General features: G+C 40.7%; 1 protein-coding gene across 1 annotated transcript in view; it reads right to left on the bottom strand.

Moving 5' to 3' along the window:
• The window catches only part of si:ch1073-184j22.1 (erythroferrone), a 13,524-nt gene extending 3,036 nt beyond the window's left edge, over window positions 1–10,488 (bottom strand). The window contains exons 1-3 of the mRNA XM_044368113.1: window positions 9,425–10,488; window positions 4,432–4,548; window positions 3,736–3,850 (exon numbers count right to left, since the gene is read on the bottom strand). Coding sequence (XP_044224048.1) covers window positions 3,736–3,850; window positions 4,432–4,548; window positions 9,425–9,616 — 424 coding nt within the window. The 5' untranslated portion in view covers window positions 9,617–10,488. The remainder of the gene's footprint in view (window positions 1–3,735; window positions 3,851–4,431; window positions 4,549–9,424) is intronic.
• Window positions 10,489–16,216: the final 5,728 nt, after the last annotated feature.

The following is a 16,216-nucleotide window of genomic DNA, read 5'->3' on the forward strand; positions in this document are numbered from 1 at the left end:
TGCACCAGAGACCAAAGACAGACTCCCTCATAATCCAGCCGCAGCTCCATGAGTCCCAGGGTTGGAGGTTTAATCCAACATGTCCACACGTCTTTACGGAGCTTTATAGTGAGTTTCAGCTCATTGTTTATCTGTTCTGGTTCACTCTCAGCGTCTCATCGCGTTGTTTAGCCAGATATTTCTCTCTGGAGTTGGTAGAGAGCAAAAAACAAGCATGTAGTCTGAAAAGTGAAGCCAAGGCGGAAGTGCCTTAAACCTGCATTCTCTCTAACGGCCAGCAGGGGGCGACTGTGGCTGCAAAAAGAAGTGTATAGAAGTCTATGAGAAAATGACCCTACTGCTCACTTGATTTATTACCTTGTTAAACAGTTTCCTAACGAGTTTATGGTCTCAATCGTTAGTTTTAAGCCTTCGTCAATACATCATGATGATCATTTTGTAAATTATGGTCCCATTTAGAGTCCAATAGATGATAAAGCGGCGTATGCTTTAGGGCGTGGCTACATTGTGATTAACAAGTCACTCCCATGGCAACAGATTCGGAGAGTTTAGCCGTAGCTGTCGCCATTTCAGTTTGTTTCCAGTTCATTAAAGTTAATTGTAACATTTTGAAGTCTTGTTCAGCGTTTGATTGAACTAAACGACCCTCTAAGGAGTAAGATGTTCATTTTTTTCCAGTAAGTACATTTTGTTTTAAAGGTTTTAATCCTGTTTTTTGCTAACTAAAATTAGCATTAGTATTAGCATGATCACAGTTAACCATAGACTGTAAATGCACTGTGCTAACCAAGCTAGCAGCTAGCATTAGGGTCTAGTCAGCCCCACCTTCTTCTACAAATATTGTCACTTCTCATCACTTCTGGCTCCAAAAATCTAAGATGGCGACGGTTTAAAAGACAAACTCGAGGCTTCAAAGGGCGAGTCTACAAACCAAAGGGTTACTTTCACCAGGTGGACGGAAACACGACTCCAAATGAATGATAATGTTGCTCCGTAACTGCTGGATGTGGAAATAAGCAGCTGTTTGCTAACATATTAGCCACAACTACTTTATAAGCTGATAATATGACAGAATTTGTGTTAAATGTTAAAGACTATTCTGATGAAAAGAAGTGATCAATAAACTTCAAGCAGCAGCATTTAGCCAAATTGAAACTATAAAGGATCAAGAATAGATCCCTGAGGAACCCCACAAGTAATTATTGACATTATTGATGATGATGTTGCTCTGTAACTGCTGTTTGCTAGCTAGCTCAACATATCAACCCTAACTGAAGCTTAAAATAAATACAGGATACTTCCATCATGTGCACATCATTACACAGCCAAAGCTGTTGATGATGAACCAGTGAGTTGTTTGGTCCATAAAATGTCAGAAAACAGTGAAAATCAGGTGACGTCCTCAACTGGACTGTCACAGAGACTAAAGAAACCAGAAAATATTCACATTTAAGAAGCTGGAATCAGAGAATTTGGACATTTTCTTCTTAAAAAATGACTCAAAACGATCATTTGATTATCTAAATTAGTCAATAAGTGATTACATTTAATTGACTAATTGAGAATCGACTTTGATTTATAAGGTTTTATCTGTGATCTGAGTGAGATATTTGAGATATAAAGACATGCTGAGATGAGGTTTTCTAGATCAGACTGTTTGTTTTTTGTGGAAACAGCTTCTCCACAGCAAACCTTCAGCCATGTGCACTGCTGCTATACGTAAATAAATCAACACAGTGCCGTTACATTAATATCACAATATGACACATTTCTGCCAGAGTCCGACATCATTCGGAGCAGGTTTATATAGCAAAACTGGGACTAAAAAAAAATCTGTGTATGCTGATGGAAACAGTCATGACGAAGAAGCAACCTGGTGGAGAAAAACTGGCAAAATGCATGAACGAACAAATTCATACAACACACACACAAACACACACACACACACACACACACACACACACACACACACACACACACACACACAGAAAGTAACAAAGACACACCATCAGTCAGCAGGAATGTCAGGAATCCTGCAGCTGAGCCAAGTCACATCCACGCTCCACAAAATTACACCTATTAAGGACTCAGACAGCCTGCCTCCACACACACACAAACACACACACACACACACACACACACACACACACACACACACACACACAGAGCTGTATTTATATAACCTACATACAGAAAACACTGAGCGAAAGTGAAAAATTAAAGTGCAAATGATGTGAAAATGAAACAGTGTTCAGTTCAGTCTGTCTGACTGCTGAGTTTAAAGGATCCAGTTACTCTGAGAACTGTTTGTACCGACTCATAACTTCACATGTCCAGTGACTCTCTGTTCTTGTGCTTTTTGGACATTAAAGATTTCATCTTTTTTTTTTTTTTTTTTCCATCTTCAGTGAAAACAAGCAGGACGTCTGTCTGATGCTCTCACATCTCTAAACCTTCGATTCTGTCTCACCACAGTCACATGTTTCATCAGGACATGGTTAGCCTAGCTTAGCATAAAGACTGTAAGCTCCATCTGTTTACTGTGTTTGGCAGTGATGGAAAGTAACTACGTACATTTACTCAAGTACTGTATTTAAGTACCATGTTGAGGTACTTGTACTTTACTTGAGTATTTCCATGTGATGCTACTTTCTACATGTCAGAGGGAAATATTGTACTTTCTACTCCACTACATTTATTTGACAGCTTTAGTTACTTTTCAGATGAAGATTTGACACAATGGATAATATAACAAGCTTTTAAAATACAACACATTGTTAAAGATGAAACCAGTGGTTTCCAACCTTTTTGTCTTTTGACGTCTTACAAAAAGCAGTGTGTAGTCGGGGTCACATTTCACATGTCTATGAGTTGTTAACAGCTCCACCAAATAGTGATTTTTCCCTCTAAACTTCTCACATGCTTTCATTTCAATAAATGTTCAAATGATCCAATATTTCAGCAAAAATCAAAGATTAGAGAAAAAGTCCAAAAACTGAAAACAGATTTGTGTATCAGAACTTTGTTTTTTCTTCTTTCCTCTCCCATTAATCATCTCACCACCCCTCAGATTTATCTGCTGACCCTTTGGAGGGGCCCGACCCCTAGGTTGGGAACCACTGGACTAAACTAGCTAACTGTATATAAAGTAGTGTAAACTAGCTCCACCTCCAGCAGCTACAACAGTAACATGCTGCTCTAACACTGATGCTTCACTATTAATAATCTAATGATGTCATATATAATAATATATCAGTCAGAGGGACCAAACCACTACTTTTACTGCAATACTTTAACTACATCAAGCTCATAATACTTATGTACTTTTACTGCAATACTTTAACTACATCAAGCTCATAATACTTATGTACTTTTACTGCAATACTTTAACTACATCAAGCTCATAATACTTATGTACTTTTACTGCAATACTTTAACTACATCAAGCTCATAATACTTATGTACTTTTACTGCAATACTTTAACTACATCAAGCTCATAATACTTATGTACTTTTACTGTAGGAGGTAGCTCTTAACAAGCTGTCAGAGTCGACAATAAAGAGAACAACAATCGCATGAAGTTGTTCGCCATTGTTATTATTATGTTTCTTCTTCTTCTTCCAATAAAACGCTGCTTCAGTCTGGACGAAGGAACTGAACGAAGAGAAGTTTACAAGTGTAGCCGGCTCAGTGTGGACATGCTCTCTGCGTCAGTACATCAGAGACCTTCTCACCTCTCAGTTTGAGCTGCAGCTCCTGGATGAGCTCCTGCTGCTGGGGCAGGAGGGGGGCAGGGGGGCCCGGAGGTCCCTGGGGTCCTGGAGGTCCTGGAGGGCCTGGAAGACCATGCTGCAGAGACATACAAAGATTTATAAATCTATATCCTGACCTTTGAAGTAGCTGCAAATGATAATTATTTTCTTTACCAATTAATCTGTCGATTAGTTTCTTGATTATTCGATTTGTTGTTTGGTTTATAAAATGTCAGAAAATGATGAAAAATGTCAAGACAACATCTTCAAATATCTTGTTTTGTCCACAACTCGAAGATATTCAGTTTCTCAAATAATCAAAACGATTATTTGATGATCTAAATTGAGTTAATAGGTGATTAATTTTAATCAGCTAATTGTTGCAGCTCTACTTTGAATCAGAAGGTTCTATCTAAGGTGATCTGCAGAATGACTTACAGACTCTCTTACTGGTTTAAAAATCAGACATCAGATTGTGATGATGTCTGCTGTGGTTTGAATGTACCAGCAACAGTGTTTAATTAAAATAGACAGTGAGTTATTTGCAATACTTTTTTTTTGTGTGTGTGTTGATGGTGATGAAGGAACATGTCACCCAGTGCAGCAGTTTGACTCACAGACATGTTTAATATGTTTATTAATATGTGTATTAACTTATTATATTTGATCTTTTCTGACCTTGGAGGTTCTCCTGGACCCTTTGGTTTTCCGGTTTTCACCCTTGTTGGAGTTTCTCCTGAAGATCAACCAGGAGCTGAGAGGAGACACTCTGGACAGATCAGTGGACACCGAGTCCTGGAGGACACAGACCACAGCAGAGGTTCATATGTCCAATATTTAACTCACTGAGTTCTTGCATGTCTGCATGTTTCATTTGCAGTTTAAAGGACAGTTCACAGTTTTTCAAGTGTCTTAAATCATCAGTCAGGAGTCCAAATGAACAGTGAAAGTTCCTCTTTTTGTTACTATACTTCCACCTGCAGCTCAACAGGGAAACACTGTCCGAGGAAACACAAAGAGGGAATTTGATGCTAAAAAGACTGTAAATGTGTCAGATATCCACTTGATATGACTAACTCAGACTGCTGAAGCTGAATAGAAGCTTCACACACACACACTAAACACACACCGAACAAGCACTAAACACAACAGCACACACACTAAACACACACTAAATACACACTAAACACGCACCGAGCACACACTAAACACGCACTGAACACACACCGAACACACACTAAACAAGCACTGAACACACACTAAACACACACTAAACAAGCACTGAACACACACTGAACACGCACTAAACACAACAGCACACACACTAAACACACACTGAACACACACTGAACACACACTGAACACACACTAAACACACACTAAACACACACTAAACAAGCACTGAACACACACTGAACACACACTAAACAAGCACTGAACACACACTGAACACACACTGAACACACACTAAACACAACAGCACACACACTAAACACACACTAAACAAGCACTGAACACACACTGAACACACACTAAACAAGCACTGAACACACACTAAACACACACTAAACAAGCACTGAACACACACTAAACACACACTGAACACACACTAAACAAGCACTGAACACACACTGAACACACACTAAACAAGCACTGAACACACACTGAACACACACTAAACAAGCACTGAACACACACTGAACACACACTAAACAAGCACTGAACACACACTGAACATACACTGAACACACACTGAACACACACTAAACACGCACTGAACACGCACTGAACACGCACTAAACACACACTAAACACAGGACGGGTCATTACGTCACTGTGTAGCAGGTGAGCAGGCGTTTTATAGCTGAAGGTCAGTTTATAGTTTACTGAAGCACAGTTAATAATCAGAGGAGGTTTGTAAACATTCCGTTGAGTAACTAATATTCACATAACATTAGTTATTATTATCCCAGCACGTCTTTCTTTGCCACGGTGAACGTTTTAATTAGACTCATCATGAAGTTTACCTGTAATCGTCTGTGGATATCTGGAGACCAACAGCAAATGAACAAATGTATTTATTCACATTCATTAGAGGCGTTTCTTCATCAAACGTCAGATGATGAAGACATGTCGGGTAGACGCTTCAGTAGAACCAGCATCAAGCAGAGCGTCACAGCGTCGGTATTATGATGTAATGACCCTTCCTTCTCTTATAGTTTCCTTGGTAACGGATAACAGATATCTAAGCCAAGTCTTCCTCCTCCGTGTGCTGGTTGTTGTTTACAGTCTGATTAGCAACTTGAGACGTTCCAGACGACATCTGGTCTGATCTCTATAAACAGATAATCTGCATATGAACGCAGCTCATATACAATCTGAATCCTGGTCAGATGATGGCTGATGGGTTTCTCAGATTGTGTTTGGACGGTCGATCTGTCTCTCGATCTCTGTTTACCTGCATGCAACCAGAGCCTGCTCAAACCTGATTGGTCAATACTGTCAGACTACAAACAGAAACCAGAACGCTTCCAGTACCACAGTGCTGCTGCTACAGATCCATATGCAGATATGTGTTTATAGAGATTATGGTTGAAGATAAGCTGTAAATAAAGAGATAATGTTTCATAGATTCTATTAAAAAACAACTGAGCCTGCAGCTGAACGTGGCTCCAACACACTGGAAGCAGACATCAAGTGTCTGCTGTGGTTTCTTACTGGGTGATGAACAACCATCTGTTTTTATAGGTGGTGCTGTGGTAACCATGGTTACTGTGAATCTGCGTATACATGCAGCAGGTTCTCCGTAGTGACCTGATTTATTTTACTGTGTTAGTTTTAGTGTGTCAGTGTCAGTGGAGCGAGAAGACGTCGACGTTTATCCAATAATCCGATGATTCAGACTCGTAGTGGCGACTCTGTTCGTTTCTGTTTGAGGGGAGTTTTTGTAAATACGAGGACGCGTCGCTTCCTTTCATCCAGCTGCTCTGCTGTGGTTTCTCTGTCTGTTATGAGCTTGTAAAAAGACAAATAGAAACACTCAACTCTGCCCAACTCCGTCTCCTAGAAGACACGTTCATATACAGCAATATACAACAATATACAGAAATATATAACAATATATAACAATATATTCATATACAACTCAACTGTTTCCCAGAGATGAGTCCATAAACATGTTTAATTTCACTGCAGACTCCCCTCTACTCTGTCTCTACTGTCTCTACTGTGTGTCTACTGTGTCTACTGTGTGTCTACTGTCTGTCTACTGTGTCTACAGTGTGTCTACTGTGTCTACTGTGTCTACAGTGTGTCTACTGTGTCTACAGTGTGTCTACTTTGTCTACTGTGTGTCTACTGTGTCTACTGTGTGTCTACTGTGTGTCTACTGTGTCTACAGTGTGTCTACTTTGTCTACTGTGTGTCTACTGTGTGTCTACTTTGTCTACTGTGTGTCTACTGTGTCTACTGTGTGTCTACTGTGTCTACAGTGTGTCTACTGCGTTTACTGTGTGTCTACTGCGACTACTGTGTGTCTGCTGTGTGTCTACTGTGTGTCTGCTGCGTCTACAGTGTGTCTACTTTGTCTGCTGTGTGTCTACTGCGTCTACAGTGTGTCTACTTTGTCTACTGTGTGTCTACTGTGTCTACAGTGTGTCTACTTTGTCTACTGTGTGTCTACTGTGTCTACAGTGTGTCTACTTTGTCTACTGTGTGTCTACTGTGTCTACAGTGTGTCTACTTTGTCTACTGTGTGTCTACTGTGTCTACAGTGTGTCTACTTTGTCTGCTGTGTGTCTGCTGTGTGTCTGCTGCGTCTACAGTGTGTCTACTTTGTCTGCTGTGTGTCTACTGCGTCTACAGTGTGTCTACTTTGTCTACTGTGTGTCTGCTGCGTCTACAGTGTGTCTACTTTGTCTACTGTGTGTCTGCTGTGTGTCTGCTGTGTGTCTACTGTCTGTCTACTGTCTGTCTACTGTGTGTCTACTGTCTGTCTACTCTGTCTCTACTGTGTGTACTGTCTGTCTACTGTGTGTCTACTGTGTCTACTGTCTGTCTACTGTGTGTCTACTGTGTGTCTACTGTGTCTCTACTCTGTCTACTGTGTCTGTGTCTTCTCTGCGTCTACTGTGTGTCTACTGCGTCTACTGTGTGTCTACTGTGTGTCTACTGCGTCTACAGTGTGTCTACTGTGTGTCTACAGTGTGTCTACTGTGTGTCTACAGTGTGTCTACTGCGTCTACTGTGTGTCTACTGTGTCTACAGTGTGTCTACTGTGTCTACAGTGTGTCTACTTTGTCTACTATGTGTCTACTGTGTCTGCTGTGTGTCTACTGTGTCTACTGTGTGTCTACTGTGTGTCTACAGTGTGTCTACTGTGTGTCTACAGTGTGTCTACTGCGTCTACAGTGTGTCTACTGTGTCTACTGTGTGTCTACAGTGTGTCTACTGCGTCTACAGTGTGTCTACTTTGTCTACTGTGTGTCTACTGTGTGTCTACAGTGTGTCTACTGTGTGTCTACAGTGTGTCTACTGTGTGTCTACAGTGTGTGTACTGCGTCTACAGTGTGTCTACTTTGTCTACAGTGTGTCTACTGTGTCTACAGTGTGTCTACTGTGTCTACAGTGTGTCTACTTTGTCTACTGTGTGTCTACTGTGTCTACAGTGTGTCTACTTTGTCTACTGTGTGTCTACAGTGTGTCTACTGTCTGTCTACTCTGTGTCTACTGTGTCTACTGTCTGTCTACTCTGTGTCTACTGTGTGTCTGCTGTCTCTACTGTGTGTCTACTGTGTCTCTACTCTGTCTACTGTGTCTACTGTGTCTTCTCTGTGTCTACTGTGTGTCTACAGTGTGTCTACTGTCTGTCTACTCTGTGTCTACTGTGTCTACTGTCTGTCTACTCTGTGTCTACTGTGTGTCTGCTGTCTCTACTGTGTGTCTACTGTGTCTCTACTCTGTCTACTGTGTCTACTGTGTGTCTACTGTGTGTCCACTGTCTCTACTGTGTCTCTACTCTGTCTACTGTGTCTACTGTCTCTCTTCAACCAAACACGTCAGAAATCATCTTTAAAACAAAGACATGGAGACGGCAGAGCAGCTGACAGCTCAGTGTTTATCTACAGCAGATGGTCAATACTTTATCATCAATACTTTATCATCAATACTTAATCATCAATACTTTATCATCAATACTTTATCATCAATACTTTATCATCAATACTTGATCATCAATACTTGATCATTTCTTTAGCGTTACTTCACTCACAGCACAAAGAAACACGTCTCCACTCCTTCATTAAACCAGACTCATCTCTCCTTCGCTGCTCGTCTTCCTCCCACAACATGAAGAGACTGTGAGTTTACAGACACACCTGAGTCTCACGCTTTGTTTCACTGCTCCTTTCATTTTAAACTCATTTCCTGGAAACAGTAATCTGCAGATATTTAACTGTTAATATTTCAGAGAAGATGAAATTATAAGAGAAAACTGAAAACATGTTTTGTTTGTTAGTTTGCTTAACGATTCTTGAACAGACAGAAACGACTCAGTTGATTAATGTTGTGTTAATTAGATCGTGTTTCTCCTCCCTGCATTGAAGGTCGTCATGATGTGTAAAAGTTCAGGAACTTTTGTGGGTTCAGGTGTGAAAAGTCGTGTTTTTCTTACCAGGATCTCGGTGCTGACAGCCTCGTCGTCCTCCAGGATCTCCTGGCTCTCCTCGCTCTCTGCGGTGTCGACGCTCGTCGCCGCCGCCGCCACTATCATCATCATCATCATCAGTCCCAGGAGGAGAGGGAGCAGCAGCAGCCCTCCTGCCCCACCCGGAGAGCTCCTTCCCTGGGATAACCTGGCCAGCATGCTGGGTGGGGGTGGCAGAGGTGGAAGCGGAGGACGCAGGTCTTGTCTTTATGGACGTCCCATGATCCTCTTCTGTTAGTCTGCTCCTCTTAGAGTCAATGAAACTTCAGCGATGACAGTTGTAAAGTGATTGTTCTAAATCTTCTTCCTCTCTGGATCTTCTTCTGAAGGTCGTGTGATGAAACTTTGAGCATTTGTTTCTTCTTCTGTCTTTTTTATGTGTGATTTTATTTATCGGTATCTTCTCTGTAGTTTCTCTGCAGCCTCCCGGCGTCTTTCTCCTTCTCCTCTTCCTCTGTTCAGCTCTTTTTTTCCGTTGTCAGTGAGTCAAAGCTCAGCTGCTGTGAAACACAAACTGCCAGTTGAGGCTTTTTGCCTCTTTGCCAAACATAAATATAGTGTGTGAGGATCAAACAGTGAGCCTGTGTGTGAGGACGGTTTCTCTCTGTGGGTGGTTTGGTGCCTCCTCCTCCTCCTCTTTTTCCACCTCTTCCTCTCGTCTGTCTTGTCTTTCAGCTCGGAGACGTCCCTCCTGTGTCCTCCACGCTGCAGATCAGACTGTTTTTCTTCTCTGATCCTTCTCAGTTTGGACAACTCTGCTCTGCTGAGTGCGTTTTTTATCTGCCTCCCTCCTCCCGGACTCCTCCTCCTCCTCCTCCTCCTCAGCTCCTCCTCCTCCCTCTCTCTTTCTCTCTTTCTTCTCTCTATCTGTCTCTGGATCTGAAGCTGTCACTCCGTCTGTCTTCAGTCTTTTCCGTAATGTCTCCCCAGCGTCCGTCTGTCTCTGTCTTTACTTTATCTCTTCTCCCATCGTTTGTCTTTCTTTGCCTCCAGACTTTGTTTTTCTCCTTCTTTTTACCCCCCCCCCCCCCCCCCCCCCTCCTCCTCCTCCTCCTCCATGTATTTTCTGAGTTAGTTTCCCCTCTTCTCTCAGCTCTGCAGGGTCCTAATGCAGCAGCTCAAGCTCCACTAACTGTCAAACTGAAAGTAGTCTGTTAGTGAGCTCTGGTGTTTAGCAGCTGTTGATTTCTCACTTTCATTTCTCTTTAAAGGGGACATATTATGCTCTTAATGGTTTTCTGTCATCTACATATTGTTATGATGTCAGAATATACGTTTAACATGGTCAAAGTTACAAAACTTGAGGTGAACGTATGTAGAAATGCTGCCTGCAAGTCAAAAGTCAGGGCTTCAACCTGCTCTCAACACTCTTGACGGTTTTTTCTCCCTCGCAAGTGGTGGAAGAAATATTCAGATCCTTTACTGCAGTAAAAGTACTAATACAGCAAAGTGAAAATACTCCATTACAAGTAAAAGTCCTGCATGGCATCTCTGCTCCTGCTGTCTTTTACTACAGTAAAAGTACATAAGTATTATCCATTGTGTCAAATCTTCATCTGAAAAGTAACTAAAGCTGTCAAATGAATGTAGTGGAGTAGAAAGTACAATATTTCCCTCTGAAATGTAGAAAGTAGCATCACATGGAAATACTCAAGTAAAGTACAAGTACCTCAAAACTGTACTAAAGTACAGTACTTGAGTAAATGTACTTAGTTACTTTCCACTTCTGTACCTTGCTGACGAGTTGATGTCAGTGGTTGCTAAGGTGGTTGCTAAGGGGTTTCCATGTGTTGGTCAGCTCCAACATGTACGGATGGATTTGAGAAGTTGACATTTGGAGTAAAGAAGGAGAAAAAGAAGTGAAATCCTGCTACTATAGTTTGTTTACGTAGCCTCCGGAGCCGGAGGAAGCTTCCTGAAAGCTGACCAATCAGAACAGAGTGGGCTCATCAGGAGGCGGGGCCTTAAAGAGACAGGAGCTAAAACGGCCTGTTTCAGACAGAGGCTGAACTGAGGGGCTGCATAAAGGACCAGTAGAAGATCAATAAGGAGTTTTTAACTGGAAATCATGCAAATATATTCCAGTAGACCAGTAGATCATCTCACTGAGATTAAAACAGATTCCATAAAAGAGCAAAATAAAAACAAACAAGCCACAAAAAAAGAAGTAATTAGTACTTAAATAATTGGTAACACTTTACATTCCAGGTTGGTAATAACAAGATGATAGTGGGGTAATATTTTGATAATAAAGAGGTAATAATAATGTAATATAATGGTAATTAACAAGTAATAGCTTGCTATTAGCAATGGGTATAACTAGGTAGGTTATAATGCCGAAACACATCTAAAGATGCAGAATTTTTCTACTTAGACCTTAGATTAAACCAAAACCAAAGTGCATCCTTTCATTTTATGTAAGATTTAAAAAATGATGTACTGCAATAATACAGACATGTTTAGTTCTGTAGTTTGATGAGTATAATTAGTACGTAGGCAGCTCGTCAACAGTATCACATGTTGTATTTAGATAAAACACAGAAACTAGCAGGTGTGTTTCCAGGTCATCATGTTGCCTCTTAGTGTTGGTTTAATCTCACATCAACATCAAATGAAGTTGAAACATGTAGTTATGCATTTTGTCATCGTTATCTTCAGATATGTTTCTGCATAATTACCCTCTCTTTGGCCCCTTATCACCCTGTTACAAAACTATTATATTACCTAGTTTACCCACCGTTAATACAAAGCTAATACTTGTTAATTAACATTATATTACATTATTATTATAACTCTTTATTATCAAAATATTACCTTATTATTACCAACCTGGCATGTAAAGTGCTACCAGATCATTTAGAGACTCTAGGCAGTGATTTGACCGACGGTTTGTTGGGTTTAATAGAATCAAACATGGTGTCCTGTACTTGTACAGTATCTAAACACTAACTGTAGTATTTCTGGAAGGTTTGACGATCATTATGATAAATCAAACTGTCACATCCCAAATACTGGCAGGAGTATAAACACTACAACAGTAGAGCTTGTATGAATAGTAGAATTAAGAGTCAGTGGTTGTGTCTTCATGAGGATTATTGTTTCCGTTGAGACAGAAACACTTTCTCTCACACTCACACCCTGTCAGATAAGGAGGGAGTGGTCTTCAGTCGGTCCGGGTGATGAAAGCTGTTTCCTGTGAATCTGACTGAAGCTGATAGAGACGCTGACTCGCCCGTTATTACATCACTCGTCACTGACGTCCAGTCGAAATGGTTAGACTCACTTCTTCAATATTTAATACTGACCATTAAGTGACATTGACGTCATGACATGACGTCCTCAAATGTTTTGTTTTATTCACAACACAAAAATATTCAGTTTACTGTCAGAGAGACTAAAGAAACCAGAAAATATTCACATTTAACGAGCTGGAACCAGAGAATTAATGACTCCACACAATGAATTAATTATCAAAATAGTTGCGGATTACTTTCATAGTTGACAACTAATCGACTAAACGTTTGTCACACCAGAATCACTGAAGGCCGATCAAAAACCACAAAGGACTAAAACACTAACCAAAAATAATGGACATAGCCATGGTGACGTCATCCATCGGTTGGTGGACTCCAGTTTCAAGCCTCCAGTTTGGCATTTTGACCGTCGCCATCTTGGATATGTGGAGCCATATTTGGACGAGAGGGTGGAGCTGACCATAACGCTAGCTACTGGATTGGTTAGCATGGTGCATTTACACTGTATGGTTAACTGTGATAATGCTAATTTTTGCTAACAAAAACAGGCTTAAAACCATTAAAACAAAATGTACTTACCGGAAAAACTGAACATCCGACTCCTTAGAGGGTCTTTTAATACAACCAAACATTGAAGAAGACTTGTTCAGGCGACCAAAATGTTACAACTTTCATGAGCTGAAAACCCAGAAATAGTGACGACCACGTCTACACCTGTACTCTGTGAATCAGGGGTTACGCCATGGTTACGTCCGAGTAGGTCTATCTACGGACTTGCAGCATCTACACGACACGCCCACTTGGTTATGTTGAGGCATGAAGATGATGGTTAGGGTCAGAGGTCAGGAACGTTTGTCATGTTGGTCTGTAAGACTGCAGATAGACCCTTCTCGTTACGTTACCTAACCAACGTTGTCGCCATGGTGACACTCAAATCATCCGCGCTCTTAATTATGTATAACTTTAAGCCTTAATAAAATTTAAACGGGTGAGTTATATAAAAATGGTTGTAAAGATGTTTGGGGATTTTAACATGGGGGGTTTTATAAGAGCTGGATACCGGTCCTGTAGGAACTGCTCGCCTGGCGCATACGCCAAAAGCTAGAAACACTGAATATGCGCAGGAGTGTTTTCCCCGCTGGCCCCGCCCACAAGCTCCCGCTCAGCCCATAGACTTTATATTGTGATGACGTCACAGATTTTTAAATCACTTTTCTTGGTTTGAGGAAAGTTTTACAAACATAAAACCTCCATGGATCAAAAGTTCATGATAGAAAGAGTCATAGCTGACGTTTGCAGTTCGAGGCGTCCTGTCAACAGTTTTACAGGCGTCTCTTCTACAGTGGTGGTCTACGAGGGGAAAACGCTTTCTGGGCCGCAGGGCGATTTTTCACTGCAATACCACAAGTGGCCACTGGGCTGCAAGGCTGCAAGGCTGAGCGGCGGCGCCATATCCAGCTCTTATTATACATCTATGGGTTCGACTCACTTTGAGAGCTTCAAGTGGTCGTTTGAGGAACTGCAGCTTTTCAGCCCCAGACGTCGCTGCTTGTAAGTGACTAAATAAATAAACTTCATACCCAAAGTTCAGTTAGTTTGTGTATCAACTTGAACTGCAGATGTTTTTATGGTATCTCTGTTGCAGATGTTTGGTTTTTAATAGATATTTTTAGGGCTGAATGGTTTAAATGTTTTTAGAGAGCAGATTACAGCTTTGTTGTTTAACTTCTGGCTGTGAAAAATAAGTATTAAATTAATAATGTGGTATTAAAAACTCTGAAATTTAACTTGGTGAACCCGCAGAAACCCTGTAATAAGATGTACGTCCTTATCAGGGGGAATGCGCTAATATAATCAGATTGTTTCCTGTCTGCACTTTAATGTCTTCAGTTTGATTTAAACTGAAACAAAGAGTTCTTCTTGTCAATAAACTGAGAAACCTGAACTCTCCCCTCAGGTTCATGAATCAGACTTTGTTCTAAAAATGAAGAAAAAAGGAAAAAAGTTTTTAAAAATATGTGAACTTGTCTGAATGTTACATCTGTAGAATATGTGAACAGATGTGTTTGAACATAAAGAGTTTAGATCCTTTCAAGAGCTTTATTTTTAATTATACTGCCCCCCTCAGGACAGATTCATCACTTCATTTATTGATACAGTTCAGCAACTTTGTGATTAAGTATTGCAGTAAAAGTACATAAGTATTATGAGCTTGATGTAGTTAAAGTATTGCAGTAAAAGTACATAAGTATTATGAGCTTGATGTAGTTAAAGTATTGCAGTAAAAGTACATAAGTATTATGAGCTTGATGTAGTTAAAGTATTGCAGTAAAAGTACATAAGTATTATGAGCTTGATGTAGTTAAAGTATTGCAGTAAAAGTACATAAGTATTATGAGCTTGATGTAGTTAAAGTATTGCAGTAAAAGTAGTGGTTTGGTCCCTCTGACTGATATATTATTATATATGACATCATTAGATTATTAATAGTGAAGCATCAGTGTTAGAGCAGCATGTTACTGTTGTAGCTGCTGGAGGTGGAGCTAGTTTACACTACTTTATATACAGTTAGCTAGTTTAGTCCAGTGGTTCCCAACCTAGGGGTCGGGGCCCTCCAAAGGGTCAGCAGATAAATCTGAGGGGTGGTGAGATGATTAATGGGAGAGGAAAGAAGAAAAAACAAAGTTCTGATACACAAATCTGTTTTCAGTTTTTGGACTTTTTCTCTAATCTTTGATTTTTGCTGAAATATTGGATCATTTGAACATTTATTGAAATGAAAGCATGTGAGAAGTTTAGAGGGAAAAATCACTATTTGGTGGAGCTGTTAACAACTCATAGACATGTGAAATGTGACCCCGACTACACACTGCTTTTTGTAAGACGTCAAAAGACAAAAAGGTTGGAAACCACTGGTTTCATCTTTAGTACTTGAGTTAATGTACTTAGTTTCTTTCCTCTGCTGATAATAATGCAGATAAACTAAATGACCCACTAACACACCTGTGGGAGTCAGCAGGTTGTTGAGGCTGCAGGTCTGACGGGTGAAGCAGCTCTAAGTCCTGCTAAGAGGATCACACACACACACACACACACACACACACAGACACACACGCGCACACACACACACACACACACACACACACACACACACACACACACACGCAGCAGTGTAAGCTGAGCTTTAAGTGCTAATGATCTGTTCAGTCTTCATGTGTCTGATGTGTCGCCGTGTTGAACAGAGGGATGATGGGAGCAGGCGGCGACTCGGCAGGACGAGGAACCCCAGAAACATGACTGACCTCTGAACCCGCGAGACACGCAGAGCACGGTAAACACACACACACCTCTGCTGTGTGTGTGTGTGAGAGAGACAGCAGAGTGTGTGTCCATCTGTAGATCAACAGTGTGTTTGTTGTTGTGTTAATGTGTGTGTGTGTTAATATGTGTGTGTGTGTGTTAATGTGTGTGTGTTAATGTGTGTTAATGTGTGTGTGTTAATGTG

Source organism: Thunnus albacares, chromosome 12 (assembly GCF_914725855.1).
Source record: "Thunnus albacares chromosome 12, fThuAlb1.1, whole genome shotgun sequence".
In the NCBI taxonomy this organism is placed as follows: Eukaryota; Metazoa; Chordata; class Actinopteri; order Scombriformes; family Scombridae; genus Thunnus; species Thunnus albacares.